The 18,547-nt window shown below is 35.5% G+C and overlaps 1 protein-coding gene across 1 annotated transcript in view; it reads left to right on the forward strand.

Moving 5' to 3' along the window:
• Window positions 1-18,547, forward strand: part of LOC142358608 (uncharacterized) — a 591,411-nt gene that overhangs the window by 545,755 nt on the left and 27,109 nt on the right. Inside the window, exons 23-26 of the mRNA XM_075410050.1 lie at window positions 6,536-6,727; window positions 12,938-13,209; window positions 13,537-13,645; window positions 17,236-17,465. Of these exons, the coding sequence (XP_075266165.1) occupies window positions 6,536-6,727; window positions 12,938-13,209; window positions 13,537-13,645; window positions 17,236-17,465 (803 nt within the window). The remainder of the gene's footprint in view (window positions 1-6,535; window positions 6,728-12,937; window positions 13,210-13,536; window positions 13,646-17,235; window positions 17,466-18,547) is intronic.

Below are 18,547 nucleotides of genomic sequence, written 5' to 3' on the forward strand. Positions count from 1 at the left end.
GGATGTTTTTCAAGATTTCAACACCACGAATTTTAGCATTTTGAATTTTTTTTGACTTTTAATGTCATTATTCAGATTTTTCAGCTTAACAGTAAATCTCCGGTAGAGTTCGATAATTTATAGTTTTCAACTTCTATTATCACAAATTTAAGCAGTTTTCTGTGCAACTTGCAATTTTTTTCAAGTTCTGAAATTTTGTCATTTTTTGGTTTTTCCAGCCTCAAGAGCCACATAAATTCCTCTAGGGCTTGTTTATAGGTTACTGCAACGCTTCTAGATGTAATGGAATGTCTTCCCAGATTTTAATATCAGCAGCTTTTAAAAATATTTGTAACTTTTACAAGTTTTTTGAATCTTAATGATTCTTTTTTATCATTTTTTCCGGCACCAGGGTCTTAGGGACCTCCTCCAAAGTTTCGTAACAAACTGCTGCCTTGTTTTTAGAGTTAATGAAATGTTTATTAATAATTTTATGCCTCCAGCTCTTGCAATTTGTCCTTTTCTGAGTTTAACTACCATTACTGGCCAACGAAGCTTTTCAAGTCGTGCAGTTGGGTTACTTGATAAATTCCAAAGACGAGAAATAGTTTTGAACATTTTCGCTGCGAAATCGAAGCTTTTCTCTTAAGTTTTGCAAGTTTTTAAAATATCAGTTTTTATTTGATTTGGTGACGTTTGAGAGCAATTCGCCCGACGTTAGTCGGTTATGTTTTGATTTCTTCGTTTCTGATTCTTTCAACGGATTTGTATCAAAAGAGCATATAGCAACTTGCTTTGGATAATTCATACATTGAATGTTTCTTTTTAATGAGAGGTTTCTGCGTTTTCTATCAAGTTGTACACTTGTTAATCCGACTTTGACAGTTTTTGTCTAATTTTTCTAGTTTTTTTAAATTGTATTTTGGCTTTAGTCACTAGAAAGTGTTTTTTGTACCTTCAGAGATTTTTTTTATAGTATTTATTGAAATTTGTTGGCGTTGAATCTTTGAAATTCAGTAGATTATTTTTTTTGTGAGATTTTAAAATATTGTAACATTTCTCAAAACATGGTTCTAATAGTTGAATTTTTTTTAAAGAAGACTAGTATGTAGTTTTTCTAAGCTTCGAATGCTGAGTAATGGAATGCATTCGTTTTTTGTTTCAATTTGTTCTTTTTAAATTATTTTTAATACACACCAGCCTCTCAAACAGCTTTTATTTAGGTGCTCTCCTTTTTTTATTTCGTTCTACCTTTTGATCAAGTTTTTCGTTTTACATGAGTTACGACTTGGACGTTTGACGTCTGACTTATCTCTCACTGTTTCAACCGAATGGTTTTCAAATCCCTTCAATCAATGAATTACGCAAGATAGTGAATACAGTCAAGGTCAAAAGAGCAAATTCAAAAGAGACGGGATAGATCGATAAAACCCGGTCATTAAGTCATTGAAAATTAGGTTATCAAAGTTCATTAGAGTGTTTGCTAGCTGACATTGGCATTAAGCTTAATGGCTTTCGGTTTAGAAGCTGAATTAATTTTAGGTTTAGAATCCAACTGCAACTGCCCACCAGATTAGAACACAATTAAGTCAAATTGTTTCTTTTTCTGTTTTAATACCGATATGCATCAAGCGCGTCAACGGCGGCTATTTTCCGGCAATATGCCGGCTATGTTTTGATAATCAGGACGTAGTCTTTTTTGTTTCTTTTTTAACCTTGTGTCTATATTCTCCACATTTTAGGATGTATAATTCTGGCCTTCTCCTAAGACCTATACTATAATTTTATTCTCTCTGCTTTTTATCAGTTGTTTAAAATTCTGTGATATTTGCCTGTCTCTTTTTTCGAATTTGTTTTTGGTTGGCATTTTATCTCATTTAGTATGGTGCAGCACTGAGGATTTGCTGGAAATCTGCTTAACAGTTTTGATTGATTATTACTGTCATTTGATTGATTATTACTGTCACGCGCCTATTTCTTGCTTCGTAGTTTTGTGATTTATTCCTATTTATATACCTATTAATATTTATAACTTAGTACTTATTTTAATAGTTTCCACGGCCACATTTGATCATTTTTTCATCTAAGACTGTAACCTCTTTTTTTTAATATGCTAAATTAATATATACACAAAACAAGCGCTGAATGACTGAGCTATTTAACATGATCCTTAGTATTTAACTTTTTTTAATGTTAGGTAAAGATGAAGTTGTTCGGTATAATTGATAAATAATTTAACGGAAATTATTTAGCTGACGTATTTATGCTGATCAAGTAGGCGACAATACCGAAATTCATATGTACTTAAACAACTTCAAGAAAAGCCAGAAATTGCCCAACTCTTAAGATAAGTAATTAATTGCACAGGACCATTACAGCTTGAGTTAAAAACCTGCGTAATTACCGACCACCAGAATCAACGAGAAGCCAAAAATCAGATGATAATAATCTTGAAAAATTCAATACTGTATACTGTAAACATTTTTTTTCTCGTTAATTTGTTTCTAACTGAAACTGACTTTACAAAAGATGGAACTGAAACTTTGCGCTTTTCCTAAGTTAGATAATATAGGCATAAAATTAGTTAAAATACAAGGAAGTAAATGGATAAACACTCATCTGAATCAGCTCATATAGAATTCTATTTCTAGCTAATTGTATTGTAATAAAGTCTGCTAAAATTGCAAATCCTTGTGAACTGACAATTTTTCTAGTTAAGTACGCCGAATACCAACACCTGAAATACCCATTAAAGCATCCTGAAAATTCAGTGCGTAACAATTACTTTTTGCTCTTATTCGTGGGGCCTTGGTTTTGGTTTTAGACAATTCTTTTGTTTTGATTATTCTGTTTCTTTTGTTTTTTCAATAGATTGAACTAATTTTTTCGATATTATTTCGATAGTAATTGCTGTGAATCACAGAAGAAAGTTTCGTGCTTTCTTGATCCCTAACTTTTAGGATTCTTTTTAAAAATTCATTCTGAGAATATAATCTGCCTGATGTTTTTGCATGTGGTCGTTGGATGTTGGCATTTTTGAGTTGATTGTTGAGTCAACTTTTCAGCAATTCGTTGTTTCGCGACAATTTTTAGCCCGGTTTTTTGACGATTCTAAGAATTGGCCTTTTTTCAACGCTACCAAATGTTTTATTATTTTGAACTTTTTCGTTATCAAGATTTCGACAGTTTTTTTTTTATAGAAATTATTACCGTTTTAAATCTTTGCGGTTTTTGAAATTTTTATGAATGATGTCATAATGGGTTTTATTTTCACTTGTTTCAAGGATGTCAATAATCAAATCTTTCTCGTATTAACAGTGGTGTGATTTTATATACTTTATTTTGTCAAAAGTAAAGATTTAATATTTTAAGACAAATTGTAGTAGTTTTGGCTGAGGGTACGGTTTTTGGTCATGTTCTGAAGCTTTGAGTCGCTTCCGGATTTGTTCCAGCTTTTTTTTTGTTTTGTCATCTGACTTTTTTCGTTTGACATTTATTCAAACAGCAAAATTTGAATTTTCAGGTTTTCTGAAATACTTCATCTCGCTAACTGCATTTGCGCGCATGACATCATATGATACGCTCTCTAGTTAAAATGTTTTTTAAGGTCATTTGCGTTGGTAGATTTTGGTCATACGTGACTTACCTCTCGCTCAATTAAATGGTCTCTGTACTTGAATAAAGGCCCGTATTATAAAAGCTTCTGTGGACTGAATTTTAAGCAGCCTTAATATATCGTTAAATGTTTTTAATTGCTCTCAAACGAAGTTTGTGGTATTTATATTAGTCCTGTCGGTCTTTTTAATGCGAGTTTTGCCTTTACCCGTTTTTCGTCTGACCCATTTGACTTTTCGTCCTCAACAACTGGATAGACAGGTAGCGCCCAGCGGTCATTAAGTGCTCTAAGACCCTTTCGGCTCTGTTTCAGCCCAAACTGTTTTGGAAACTTATACTTATGGTGAGAAGAGCGGTTCCTAGAGGTTGGAGACCCCCACATTTGACCCCATCGCCCCAAGCGCGTGATTGCCCACCCCCACACCACTGTTGCCCCCATCCCCGTGGCTATGTACTGACGAACAACCGCGGCTAAAAACACGCAAATTATACTAACTTTCTCAAATTTTTTCAAGCTTTTTGAAAATTTTTGTCATTGTCTGTCATCAATCATAGATGTAAAAGAACCTACTCTAGGGTTTGATAATAGCTCACTGCATAGTTTCTAGTGGTAATAGAATGGTTTCAACATTTTAACATTGCGAATTATAGCCTTCGACAAAACTTGCTATATTTTTCATATTTTTTTGTCTTTTATTGTCATTTATGTGTTTCCCTACCAGGGGGCCAGAAAACCTTCTTAAGGGTTTGATAATAAGGTACCGAAAAAATTTTACTGGTCATAGAATAGATTGCATCTTTTTTATCAGATTTTATCGATAGAACTTGCAACTTTTTTCAAGTTTATTGAAATTTTTTGTCATTTTTTTAGGTTTATCCTGCCTCAGGAGCCAAAGAGCATCCTCTAGGGTTTGATAATAGGTTACTTTTTAGTTTTTTGATGTAATTGAATGTTTTTCAAGATTTTAACATCACGAATTTAAACATTTTTTTTGTCAAAACTTGCAATTTTGCAGTTTTTTGACATTTAGTGTCATTATTCGGGGTTTTTCAGCGTCAGGAGTCAGAAAACCTCCTTAAGGGTTTGACAATAGGTTGTAAAATAGTTTGTGGTCTTAGCGGAACGGTTTTCAACTTTTTAACATCTCGAATTTTAGCATTTTTTTTACAAAAATTGCAATTTTTTCAGTTTTTTGACATTTATTGTCATTATTCAGGTTTTCTTAGCGTCAAGGGTCAGAAAATCTCCTTATGCGTTTGATAATAGGTTGTGTCATAGTTTCTGGTGGCAATGGAATGATTTTCAACATTTTCACATACGAATTTTAGCAATTTTTTTGATAAAATTGGCATTTTTTGCTATTTTTCGATGTTTATTGTCATTATCTAAGTTTTTCCAGCCCCAGGAGCCAGGAAACATATAGGGTTTGATGATGGGTTACTGAAAAAATTTTAGTGAACATCGAATAGTTTTAAACTTTTTAATATATCAAATTTTATGGATTTTTTTAATAAAACTTGCTATTTTTTTAAAGTTTTTTTGAAATTATTTTAAATCATTTTTTAGGTTTATCTAGCCTCAAGAGCCAGAAACCTCCTCTAGGTTCTGATAATAGGTTACTATATAGTTTTTTGTTGTAATGGAATGTATTTCAAGATTTTAACGTCATGAATTTGAGCATTTTTTGTCAAAACATTTTCCCTGAAGGTACGGTTTATTGTGAATTTCTAAAGCTTTGAGTCGCTTTTGGTTTTGTTCCAGCTTTGTTTTTTTGTTTCTTCATCTGAAACTTTTTTGTGTGCGGTATTTTGAATATTTGAATTTTTTGATTTCCTCTACCAGGGGCCCAGGGACCTCCTCCGAGGTTTGATAGTAAGCTGTTGCAAAGTTTCTATACAATTAATGGAGTGGTTATTAATATTTTAATTATTCGAGTTTTGGCAATTTTTTGATAAAATTTAATTTCAAAAATTATTGAAATTTTTTTTTATCATTTTCCAAACTAATGGATCTTTATGAGCCAGTCAAACTGTTTAAGGCTTGAAATAGGGATACTGGATATTATCTTGAGACATTGAAATGGTTCTGAAGATATTAATATCACAAATTTTAGCAATTATTTTCTATAATTTTTGAATATTTTTGAATAGTTTAACAATCATTACTGGCCAACGAAGCTTTTTAGGTTTTGCGGATGGTTTACATGACAGAAATCCAGAGACAAAAAAATGTTTTTCAACATTTTCTTCGCTGCGAAATGTGGAAACTTTTCTTTTGAATTTTGCGCTTTCAGTTTTTTTCTATATGAATTAATTACTAACAAGCCTAGAAAACGAAGTTGCAGAGTCGAATCTCATCATGGAAAATATTCCTAGCGCTCTCTCTCTCTCTCTCTCTCTCTCTCTCTCTGTTTGTGTGTGTGTGTGTGTGTGTGTGGTTGTGTGTGGATTTATTTTTGGAGTTTTTCCTTCTCTTTCACGTTTTATCTATCGCACTCTCTCTCTCTCCCTCCTTAACTCTTGTTGATCCCGCACATCAGCGGCTGTAATGTGGCGTGATGTCATCTTCTATTACCGTAACCTCACGCCCCTACAATCAAGCTAAAGCTAGCCTCACTAAACAGTGGCTAGGTACTGACGAAGCCAACCGCTCGCCGGTCGTTTGAGAGAAATTCGCTCGACGTTAGTCAGTTATGTTTCATATAGTTTTTTACGCGGCGTGGATAACTTCAACTTTTATAGTTATAATTCTATCTGTATTATTTCCTAGCTATTCCGGCAACCTGCCGGCTGTCTTTAAAGGTGAAATATTTAAACTTCATTTTGATTGCGACATCTAGCACAGCATAACAAGTCTACCCGGACCTTTTTTCTGATGGTGCGAATTAGAAGGATTTTTCCTAAATTCAATTTAAAGGGTAGGTTGTATTTCTTGTTATAGGCGGAGCGGCAGAATCTGTTCACACTGATTGAGGAGCAAAAGATAGCGATCACTAAACTTGAGAAAGAAACCTTGAATCTGAAGGCCTCGAGATACCACGAGCATCATCATAGGAGTCCACGCACTAACAGCAACTACTCTGCTATTCCTCACAATGCCAATTTACTACACCAGGCTGAACGGGAGGATTCCGTTAGTTTTAACTCTAATTGAATTTAATCTAGCATTTTATACAATTTTCCTCTGTAGAATGTGATTGTTGACAATTCAGCAAAAATAAGTATTAAATTGCTCTCGAACGAAGTTTGAAGCAAATATTGTAAACGTGTCGGTCTTTTTATGCAAAATGGTTGCTTGACCGTTTTTACTTTTCCGAGGTACTTTTATGTCCCTGACTTTTTCGTTTTGTGTGATCTACATTTCTCTCTCATTCTGCAATGGTGGCAGTTCTCTACTAAAAGTCAAATGGAAATATAAAATATCCTTTGCTAATATAAAATCGATTGTGACCGGAAGAAAATCAAAGCTATTGGAGCTTAGTGGTCAATATAACATAGTGGTAAATCACTGACGTCCGGGGTTCGAATCTCTGTGGGTACGTTTTTTGCACCCATAAAACATATCTAAGCTACGCACCCTATAAATTAAATTACCCGCCTGAAGTTTGGGAACAATTCACCCGACGTTAGTCAGCTTATGTTTCTTTTTGCAGCTTGTAGCAATTTTTTGAACCATGCTGGCCATTTTATAGCAACGATGCTGTACGCTGAGCAATGTTATATTGGGGGTACGCGAGGGTTTTGTGGCTCGATGACGAGTTATGATCTTAGGTTTTTGATCGATCGAGTGACTGTGAACAGGATGTAATGCCGCACGTAAATGTGAATTTAGGTTTTCAGTTTTTATGTGAATTCAGTTTTTATGTGAATACAGTGATGAAAAGTCCAATAGAGTGAGAACGAGAATGTTTTTACATGCATTATTCTAATAAAGTGAAAAATTTGCTCGACAAACAAATTTTTTCGATCACGTACAGGCAGACAAATTTTTTCGATCACGTGCGGTATCTATTTCGACCAAAAGGGTTTTCGCACATGCTCAAATATAGTTTTCCATTAGGGAGCATCTTTGACTATTTTAAGATTTAGTCATTTATATTAGCTGGGAGACCTTTTGATTAGCTGGGTTTCAATCTTGGGTGATTTTGTTGAAGAAAACGAACAATCTTTTTAATTGCTCTCGAACGAAGTTGGTAGCAATTATTGTAATCGTGCTGGTCTTTTCTGAGGAAGTGCAAGGAAAGCTTTTTAATAGTTTTTGTATTTTTTTTAGTTTAGTTTAAGCTTAGTTGTTTAAGTGGCTTGGGCTGTCTTTCGAACTGATATTTTAATTTTAAGTTTTTGACCATTTTCGTCCCCATTTAATCGTTTTGCCCATTTTTTTCTCAATTTATGCTTTTCATAATAGCTTTTCTTGTTCCTGAATCTAATGTAGCCCTTTTATATAGGTATTGTTACTAAGAGCTGATACTTCAATGTTATACATTGAGTTTTTTGCTGAAAAGAATTATATTAATTTATAACTTCTTTCAAGTTCTTCAATGTTTGAATTTTTGGTTGTTGGTTTCCGTTTTGCTCACTGGTATCGGGTAGTTCGCTGTTCGAACAGCGAAGTGTTTAAAAGGTTTACCATTGTAATTTTATTCTTTCAGAAAATTTTAAATTTGTTTTTAATTTTTTCCTTTGCCCTTCGGTTTTCTCTTTATGTACCGCATGTCGTTTTGATTACAGGTGGTAGTTTTTTATTAGTAGCCTTTGTCAGGCTCTCAGCGGCTACTTTTTAGCTGCTCTCCTTTTTACAATTCAAAGAATTTGAATTGTATTGTGGCGCTGTCTTTTTTTTAAGATCTGTTCACACATTTTCATGATTTTTGAAGTCAAATTGGAGTAGTGATTTTGGTCACGCCGAAACAGGAAATGGAGCGAAAAAGCGAGTGGTTTTGCGGCGTGAAATTTTTTTCACTCTAATTTTAAAGTAGAGTGAGAAAACGGTGTTTGAACAAAAATTCGTTTTCTCGCTAGTGATCTTTTGTTCACATGCGGCAATTTCACTTTGATGTTTACTGTTTTTTCGATCTTTTGGATTGGATTTTTTTTTGAATGGTTTTCCCAAACCACTCACATCTCATTCTAGGCCTAGTTTTCTGTTTAGTCAATGAAAATTCTTTGAATTGTACGTCAGGACTTGTCCTGCTATGTTTTTAAATTCGCTTTACCTTTTGATCACGTTTTTAGTTTTACATGAGTCACGATTTTCACGCTTGACTTCTGACTTACTTCAATCACTGTTTCAACTAAATGGATTTAAAATTCTTTCAGACATCGAATTACACAATGTGGTGAATGCTGTCAAAGTCAAAAGAGCAGAATCAAAAGGAGCTGGATAAATCGATAAAGCCCGGTCATTAAGTCATTGAGCATTAGGTTATCAAAGTTCATTGGAGTGTTTGCTAGCTGACATGGTTTTAATAGCTTATTAGCTATCAGTTTAGAAGCTGAATTAAGATTTAGAATCTAACTGAAACTGCACGCTAAATTAGAACATTTGTTGACAATGAAAAGAAAACAGAAAAAACGGTCATTTTCTGTCTTTGTTTCTTTTTCTGTTTCAATGCCGATGTGCATCAAGCGCGTCAATGGCGGCTAGTTTCCGACAATCTGATTGCTATGTTTGGTTGATGTCTATTTGTTTTGCAAGTAAGTTGTTATGCGACTATTTTTTTTTCAGAATTGCAACTTGTGAAAGAATTATGAAAAAATTAAGTGTTCTGTCGATAACAGTTGGTTTTTCGTGTTATTTCTCCTGTTATTGTTCCAAAATAAGTAAATAGATTATTAGCTAATTTTATTTACTCAGTGGTTTTCTGGTTCCTAAACGAATATCTCCGAGTTGGTTCTGGTGTCTTCGGGGCTATGTTTTTAAGATCTATTCAAATATTTTCGTAGTTTTTGAAATCAAATTGAAGCAATGATTTCGGTCATGCCGAAACAAGAAGTTGAGCGAAAAGCGAGTTCTTTTGCAGCCTGAAACTTTGCATTGTTTTTTTAATAGCCGCCCGCATCTTCTCAGCTGGCTATTATAGCGCTCCTATTTTTTTTTACTTCGTCGAATAAAAAAATGTTTCGCTTTACCTCATTTTGCCGCTTTTTCAACATTTTGCGTGATATCTTTTTGACTTCTCTAGGCTAGTTTCTCTCTTCTCTCATTCTGCTAAAAGTGATTTTGAACATCAGTTGCTCAGCAAAGCAATTCAAAATGAACAGAGTCAGTATAAAAAATTGATGTCAGAAGTAGAAACGGGATAAACCCATAAAGCCCAATTTTTGATGCACGCTATTTGAACGTCGTTCCTATAAGTCTTAGTTACCATCTCTAATGCTTATTGGTATTGATAGTAGCCCCTGTAGCCTCTCTCTATGAAACAGAAGTACGTTATGTTCAACTACGAAATGTCATCAAAATAAATCGGACTTAAAAATGTTTTCGTACAAAAATCTTTTTTTTTTCAATATCTTCTATTCTTTCAACCCCAATCATGCTTATTGGAATCAACGGCGGCTATTTTCCGGCAATCTGCCGGGTATGTTGAGTGTGAAACCGGGAATTTGACTTCGAATTTTTATAAACATTTTGATCAGACTTTTCTTCCTGGTCATTTTTAGGTCTACTTTGTTGTTTAGTCATTATTTATTGAAAAGTCTTTGAATTCTAGGTCAGTATTTGTCCTGCTATGATTTTTTATTTCGTCAAGGTTTTTGTCGCGATAATATGACTTCACGATTTTTTCAAATCTGCCTTTTGTTAATTCATGCGTTTGATAATAGGCGGCTGCATTGTTTTTAGTTGTGATGGAATGGTTTTTAACTTTTTAATATCACAAATTTTATCGATTTGTTTCATAAAACTTGCAATTTTTGTCATTTTATAGGTTTATCTAGCCTCAAGAGCCAAGGAACTTCCTTTAGAGTTTGATAACAATTTATTGTATAGTTTCTAGATGCAATGGAGTGTTTTAAAAGATTTTAACACCTAACGAGTTTTTGGCATTTTTTTGAAAATTTTTGGCAATCTTTGTTTTTTGAAATCGTTTGTCATTTTTTAAGGTTTTTCCAGCCTCAAGAGCCATGAAACCGAAACCTCATTCGAGGTTTGATACTAAGTTGTTGCTTAGTTTCTAGAGTTAATGGAATGGTTATCATTATTTTAATGACTCCAGCTTCAGCAATTTTTTGATAATTTTTAATTTGAAAAATTTTTGTAATTTTTTATCTTGTTCCAAGTGTATAGATCTTTATGAGCCATTGAAACTGCTTAAGTTTTGAAATTGGCTTACTGGATAGTCTCTTGGATAGTCTCAATGGAATGGAGATATTAATATTACGAATTTTAGCATTGTTAAAATTTGCTATTGTTTTAAAATTTTTTGAATATTTTTGTCCTTTTCTGAGTTTAACAATCCTTGCTGGCCAACGAAGCTTTGTAAGTCTTGGGTTACATGACAAATATCCAGAGACAAAAATTGTTTTCGAACATTTTCTCTACTGCGAATTGTGGAAACTTTTCTTTTGAATTTTGCACTTTCATTTTTCTCTATGATTTAGTTACTAACAAGTCTAGAAAACTTGAAGTTTTGGAGTCGAATCTCATCATGGAAAAAATTCCTAGCACTCTCTTAATCTCTCTCTTTGTTGGCTGGCGTTTCTTTCCTTCTCTTTGTCGCTCACGTTTAATCTCGCACTCTCTCTCTCTCTCTCTCTCTCTCTCTCCTTAACTCTTTTGTTGATGCCGCACTTCAGCGGCTGTTATGTGGCATGATGTCATCGTCTATTACCCTAATACAAGGCGCCTTCAATCCAGCTAAAATTAACACCACTAAACAGTGGCTAGGTACTGAAGAAGCCAACCCCTCGCCGGTCGTTTGAGAGCAATTCGCCCGACGTTAGTCGGTTATGTTTACCAGCTGTGACGCTAATTGATATTAGCACTAATCATTTCATCTAGTTAAGAAGTTTGATTCAGCCTTATTGTATACCAATGATATATCCCCCGTACCCTTTTCTATTTGTTCAAAAGATAACACCTTCAATTAATCTTCATTTCAATTGGTTCATTTCCCATTGTGTGCATGAGAATTAATTGTGGATAATTTGTCGACAAGCTGTCAGCTAATTGTAAAATCATAGTGGTCTAAAACGTGCACTATGCACTGAAATTGTTTTTATAGCTGCGAAGCTGTAAGCTGAGCGGAGCTATATTGCGGTGCTCTTGGTTTTTTTACAATTCAAAGAATTTGAATTGTATTGGGGCGCTGTCTTTTTTTTAAGATCTGTTCACACATTTTCGTGATTTTTGAAGTCAAATTGGAGTAGTAATTTTGGTCACGCCGAAACAGGAAGTGGAGCGAAAAAGCGAGTGCTTTTGCGGCGTGAAATTGTTTCGCTCTAAATTTAAAGTAGAGTGAGAAAACAGTGTTTGAACAAAAATTCGCTGTCTCGCTAGTGGTTTTTTGTTCACATGCGGCAATTTCACTTTGATTTTTACTGTTTTTTTTCAATTTTTTGGATCGGATTTTTTTCTAAATGGTTTTCTCAATCCATTCATAGTCCGTTCAAGGTCTAGTTTTCTGTTAAGTCAATGAAAATTCTTTGAATTGTACGTCAGGACTTGTCCTGCTATTTTTTTTGTTTCGTCGTCTGACGCTCTTTTTTCGTTTTACATTTGTTCACACAGCAAAGCTGAAAAAGTCAAATTTTCTGAATGACTTCTTCCTCTCATTAACGGCATTTGCGCGCGTGACGTCATTTCTCACTCGCTTTAGCAAAAGTTTTTATGTTATTTGCGTGATTATATTTTGATCATACGTGACTTACCTCACTCAATAAAATGACTGTTGCACTTTAAAACTTAAGTTTAATTTGAATTTGTTTAAGGTCAAAGGAACTCATTTGTGCAGTAAAGGATCCTAATAAGAGGTTTCTGCGGAATAAATTTTAACAAGCTTTATTAATTTATCGCTGAATGTTTTTTACCTAGTTTTTTTGAGCGGCGTCGATTTTTTTTTTCAATTGAGATCTGTATCTGTTTCTATCTCTATTATATGGCACGCAGGTCTATTCTTTCGCAGCTATTCCGGCAATCTGCCGGCTATGTTTTGGATTGCAAAGCTGTGAATCCTCCAGTTATTTTAGTTTTTTCGTCGTTTTATCTTTGCTCATCGAGTGAACCTTTGTTCCCTATTTGTAAGCAGTCTTCCTTCGATCGTAATGTGAGACCAATAAGTTCGAAACGCATTTTTGGAATCCTTTAGGATGTTCTCATCTCTTTATCAGTCATTTGTTTCAGTTGGACTCGGAAGCGTGTGATGTTTTGAACAACTGCCATAGTGGAGTAGAGGCAACTGAGTCTCTGGTTGCTGAGGGGGCTCTTACTGTAGAGGGGGGCAAAGTGAGAGTAGGAGTTGTAGTGGATAGTGAAGGGGAAGGAATAGGGGCAGATGTAGTATCCGGGGAGGAGCACGTGACTGCCTTCCAACAACACGTGGAAAGCGTACGTGCCAATGTGCAGGTGGCACTGACCAGATATCTAGAGGCAGTGCGTTTGTTCCAGAGTCACGGGTCAGTTCCACTCTTATTCAATCTCTTCCCTATTCCTGTTTAAGGTGCATATAATGCAAATGGAACCGTTTGTTCACTAAACTTCGATAATTTGTGTAATGATGATACTTGCGCTGTGGTAGAGCCCTGTGTTCTCGCAATATGTACCTGGACAATATGCTGCTTTCTTGACAAATGACATCAAAAATGGCAATGAAAATTGAAGAATGATCCAATTAAACCTTAAATTGTGGAGTTGAAACTTTGAGAATAGCGCATCTGTCAGTGTACCATAATCAGAAAGGAAATTTTCGTTAAGTTTTAGTGACTCCGTTTTTGTCCTTTCAGGAATAAAGACGGTTTCATGCTGGAGACAAAACACATTCTCTCACATGGCAAGGACTGTTTGGACCAAATTCAACAGCTCGCTGAAAAATACATCATTTTGCCCTCAAAGGTTTTGTTGCTACGGTTATGTTGCCTTGTTTACTCTTTTTAACTGCCGCCCTCATCTTCTCAGCTATTATGGCGCTCCTATTTTTATTAATAGCCACGAAGCGACAGATGGGGCTGTTATTGGCTTTCTCTTGGTTTTTTTCGTCGTCAAGATATGACTTCATCACGACCATATACTTCCAGATACTTCAAGATACGGCCATATGACTTCACAATCACTTCAAATTCGCTTTTTGTTCATTCGTTCGTGCCATTTCAACTAAATTGCGTGCGCGACGTCATTTTTCACTCTTAGTAGAGAGAGTTTTTGTTCATTCGCGTTATCAAGTTTTTGGTCACACGTGACTTACCTTAATCTCAAATTGACTTTTCTTTGTATTTTAACTCAAAGAAATAAGTACGAGTGAGTGTGCGTCACTCTGATTGAAGATTATTTAAGAGCAGCTAACAGAAGCGGAAATAAGTTGTACAGATTCTTACAAAGAACATATCAGCATTTAATGAAAAGACGAAAAAAATTGGTCTGTTTTTTATATCTTTTTGAGACTGCAGATCTACGAAGCTATCGCGGCTATTTTCTGGCAATCTGCCAGCTATGTTTTTTTACAACGTCGAATAAAAATGTTTGGCTTTAGCTCATTTTGCCGCCTTTTCGTCAAAAACGAACTCTCTAGGCTAGTTTCATTCTTTGCTCATTCTGCTCGAAGTGCTTTTAAATAGCAGTTGCTCAGCAAAGCAATCCAAAATGAACAGAATCATTATCGATAAACGAAATCCAAAAGAGAAATGCGATGCCCATAGAGTCCAATTTTAGATGCTCGCTACTTCAACCTTGTTCTTATAAGTCTTTAACATTTATTTAAGCATTATTTAAGCATTTACACTAGCCCCTGTATCCTCTCACTAACCAGTTGGAGTATTTGTAACAACGTTAGACATACTTCAGCTTCTCGACAATCTGCGGCATTTTTACCATCATAATTAATTGCCACAGTACGACTTTTAATTGCTATCTAACGAAGGCTGTTCGTAGAAATTCTTCTAAACGTGTTTTTATGCAACATTTTTGCTGTACCATTTCCTTCTAGATTGTTTGTTCAATTTATATTCTCGGGGATTGTTTCACGCTTGAATTTTTTTGATTTTTTTTGTTATTTGAATTAGGTCTGTTACTAAAATAAAGCTGATGATGACCGTACATAGCTCGTTTAGCGTGTTGGTTAATGTTCAGGACTCGCATTCGAGAGATCGCGGGTGCAAACACCTCCTTTGTCAGTATTTTGTACCATAAAATTTTCGGATCTCCGTTTGCCCTCAGCTAAGTGAGTTCGTTTTATTGGCATTCACCCGACGCACGTGCCATATGTTTACATTATGATTAATTATGTAATGAAACATTCTTTAACTGAGGGTGCGTTACGTGCTGATTACGGGAAACAAATAGAAAAGATGACCCCTCTAAATTGTTTGCCTCGCCAGTCGTTCGAAAACAATTCCAATGTTACCTTGTTTATTTTTTCATTGATAGCCGCCGTCAACCTCGGTTTTTATTTAGTTGCTCTCCTTTTTTATTTGCTTTGCGTTTCGTTCACGTTTTCCGCTTTACATAAGTCACGACTTTCACGTTTTTTTCATGACTCACTTTTTCGTTTGTATAGATTTTAATTTCATTCTTTCGTTGATTTATTCAATGTAATGAATTCCGTCATGCTCAAAAGAGCAAAATCAAAATAAAGGGGTTAAACCGATAAAGCCAGATTTATCATTCAGTCAAAGTGCATCAGGCTATCAATGTTAATTGGAACTGGCTGTTTAGAATTTGAGTTAAGTATATTTTTGTAATATAGAATCCGAGTTAATTATATTTTTGTAATATAGAATCTGAGATAAGTATATTTTTGTAATATAACTAAAGATCCCTCCTTTGCCCCCTATCTAAAATGTCTTTTTTTAATAGCCGCACAGCGATAGCTGGAGCTATTATTGGCCCTCTCTTGATTTTTTTTATTGTTACGATTTTTTGTTACGATTATTGTTACAATTTTTGTTACGACCATATGACATCACAACCACTTCAAATCTGCTTTTTGTTCATTCGTTCATGCTATTTCAACTCAATTGCATGCGTGGCGTTATTTTTCGCTCATAGTGGAGCGAGTTTTTTTGTTCATTCGCGTGATTAAATTTTTGATAACATTTGACTTACCTCACTCTCAAAAATGACTTCCTCACTTTGAAATTGACATTTATTTACTTTAATTCAAAGAGATAAGGTCAAATGGGTATGCGTCACTCTAAATGAAGGTTATTTGAGAGCAGCTAATAGAGGCAGCAAAAACAGATTTTAAATCAAAATATAACATATCAGCCTTCAATGAAAAGACGAGTTTTTTGGTCTGTCTTTTTATAGCTGCGAAGCTGTAAGCTGAGCGTAGCTATATTGCCGTGCTCTTGGTTTTTTTTTGTTTCGTCGTCTGACGCTCTTTTTTCGTTTTACATTTGTTCACACAGCAAAGCTGAAAAAGTCAAATTTTCTGAATGACTTCTTCCTCTCATTAACGGCATTTGCGCGCGTGACGTCATTTCTCACTCGCTTTAGCAAAAGTTTTTAGGTTATTTGCGTGAGTATATTTTGATCATACGTGACTTACCTCACTCAATAAAATGACTTTTGCACTTTAAAACTTAAGTTTAAATTGAATTTGTTTAAGGTCAAAGGAACTCATATGTGCAGTAAAGGTCCCTGATAAGAGGCTTCTGTGGAATGAATTTTAACAAGCTTTATTAATTTATCGCTGAATGTTTTTTAGCCTTGTTTTTTGAGCGGCGTCAATTTAGATCTGTATCTGTTTCTATCTCTTTTATATGGCACGCAGGTCTATTCTCTCGCAGCTATTCCGGCAATCTGCCGGCTATGTTTACTGTTTTTTTAGACTGCAGATCTACGAAGCTATTGCGGCTATTTTCTGGCAATCTGCCAGCTATATTTGTTAATAGCTGCGATTGCGAGCAATTATTGGTCTCCCCTTGAGGAAAAATTTTGATTTTCTAAAGTTTTTGGTGGGGGTCAAGCACGCCGATAGGCAAGCAAGCCGAATTTTGAAAATGAGCTCAATTAAGCCAAAAACTTTTCGGATAACCGTATTTTAAGTTGCCTCTGTCGGGCAGGTTGCTGCGGCGCGGCTTCGCTGCGATAGACGGCCCGCGGTTTCAGGATTACATCCCACAGCGGATGAGATGCATGGCCATGGACAGCGGTCCGTCGAGGCCCGTAATCATTAGATGTCCAAAAATGAGGTAATTTATTTTGCTCTCAAACGAAGTTTGTAGCAATTATATTACTCCTGTTGGTCTTTTTTATGCGATTTTTTGCTTGACCGATTTTTCGTCTGACCCATGTCTTATCGTCCTCAAAAACGGAATGAAAAGGTAGCGCCCAGCGGTCATTATGTTCCGCAAGGGCCCGTTCTGCCAAAGACCCCCTCCAACCGTTGCCCCCACCCGCTGCTGCCCCCACCTCCCAGCTGCTAATGATTTGAGCTTCGTTCGAGAGAAATTCTTCCGAAGTCAGTCGGTTTTGCTTGTTTTAAGACTTCGTGCAGAAGCTTGTTGTCGTTGAATGAGAAGCTTATCCAGCAGAATAGAGAACTGACTGACATAGTGTCTCTACTAACGAATGAGAGGATCTCTCTACAGAGAAAACTGGACGAGAGCACAATGAAGGCTACTTCTTCTCACTCGAGTGAAATACAACTGCAGAAGATCTACTCCTCTTTTCTCAGAGCAGACAGTCGCCGCAAAAACCTACTATACCAGAAGAGGCTAGTCAAACTTTCCACGTCTGATTCATTGATATGTAGATTAAGATCAAGTCGGAAAAAAAATCAAAGTTAGATTCTAGAAGCAAAAGAAGGGTAATTAATCGCTCTCAGATGAAGTTTGTGGGAATTATGTTAGTCCTGCTGGTATTTTTAATGCAATTTTTGTGCTACCCTCTTTTCGTCTGATAGTTTCTTTGTGTGACCATTTAAATTTTTGTCCTCAAAAACAGTATTAACAGATAAACAAACCTATCTAAGCAGTTCCTGAGCAGTTCTTTTTAGAGCATTACGCCCCACTAGTCTGCTTTCGCAGAAACTGTTGATGAGACATAAATTCTTGGTGCCAAGGGTTGTTCTTAGAGTATAACACACGTCCACACACCCGCCTCTCACATGACACATCATTCACCACCCCTGCTCACACTCATCCGTCATTCTGACCTTATTCGACTCGTAATCTTGCACGCTGGACCCCCACTACCCCCCTCTCCCGCTCGTTCACGCCCTCCTCAATGCTCCACGTAACCTCACATGTTTGACACCCCTCACATTAAGCTTAATCTATTCTCTCTAAGTTCCAGCTAGCTACTGACGAAGCCAACCAGTTGCCAGACTACGAGAGCAATTCACCCGACACTAGTCGATTGTTTTCATAATTTTTAAATTGATTAGCTCCTCCTGAGAGTAAAAAACAACGGCTATTATTTAGGAGCTCTCATTTTTGCAATCCAAAGTATTTGGATTGTATTGGTGTGCTCTTTTTTAAAGATCACTTTTTTCAGCTTTTTCACGTCAGCGAGAAGTCAAATTAGAGTGGTAATTTTTAGTCACGCTGAGGTAGTAAAGGGAGCGAAAATTCTACTATTTTCAAACTACCTTTAAAGTGCATTGGGAAATTGGTGTTTGAACAAATTTTCGGTTTTTGAGAGGTATTTTTTTTCACTTGCGTCAATTTGACTTCTGTTTCCAGTGTTTTTTTCTCTTGAGTGCGTTTAATATTATACATATTTGTTCCAATTGCTGTTTAATTGTTGCAATTCATCAACGGACAGCTAATGTTTGTTATCACTTTGACACAGTTT

Source organism: Convolutriloba macropyga, chromosome 2, assembly GCF_964194025.1.
Source record: "Convolutriloba macropyga chromosome 2, txConMacr16.3, whole genome shotgun sequence".
In the NCBI taxonomy this organism is placed as follows: domain Eukaryota; kingdom Metazoa; phylum Xenacoelomorpha; order Acoela; family Convolutidae; genus Convolutriloba; species Convolutriloba macropyga.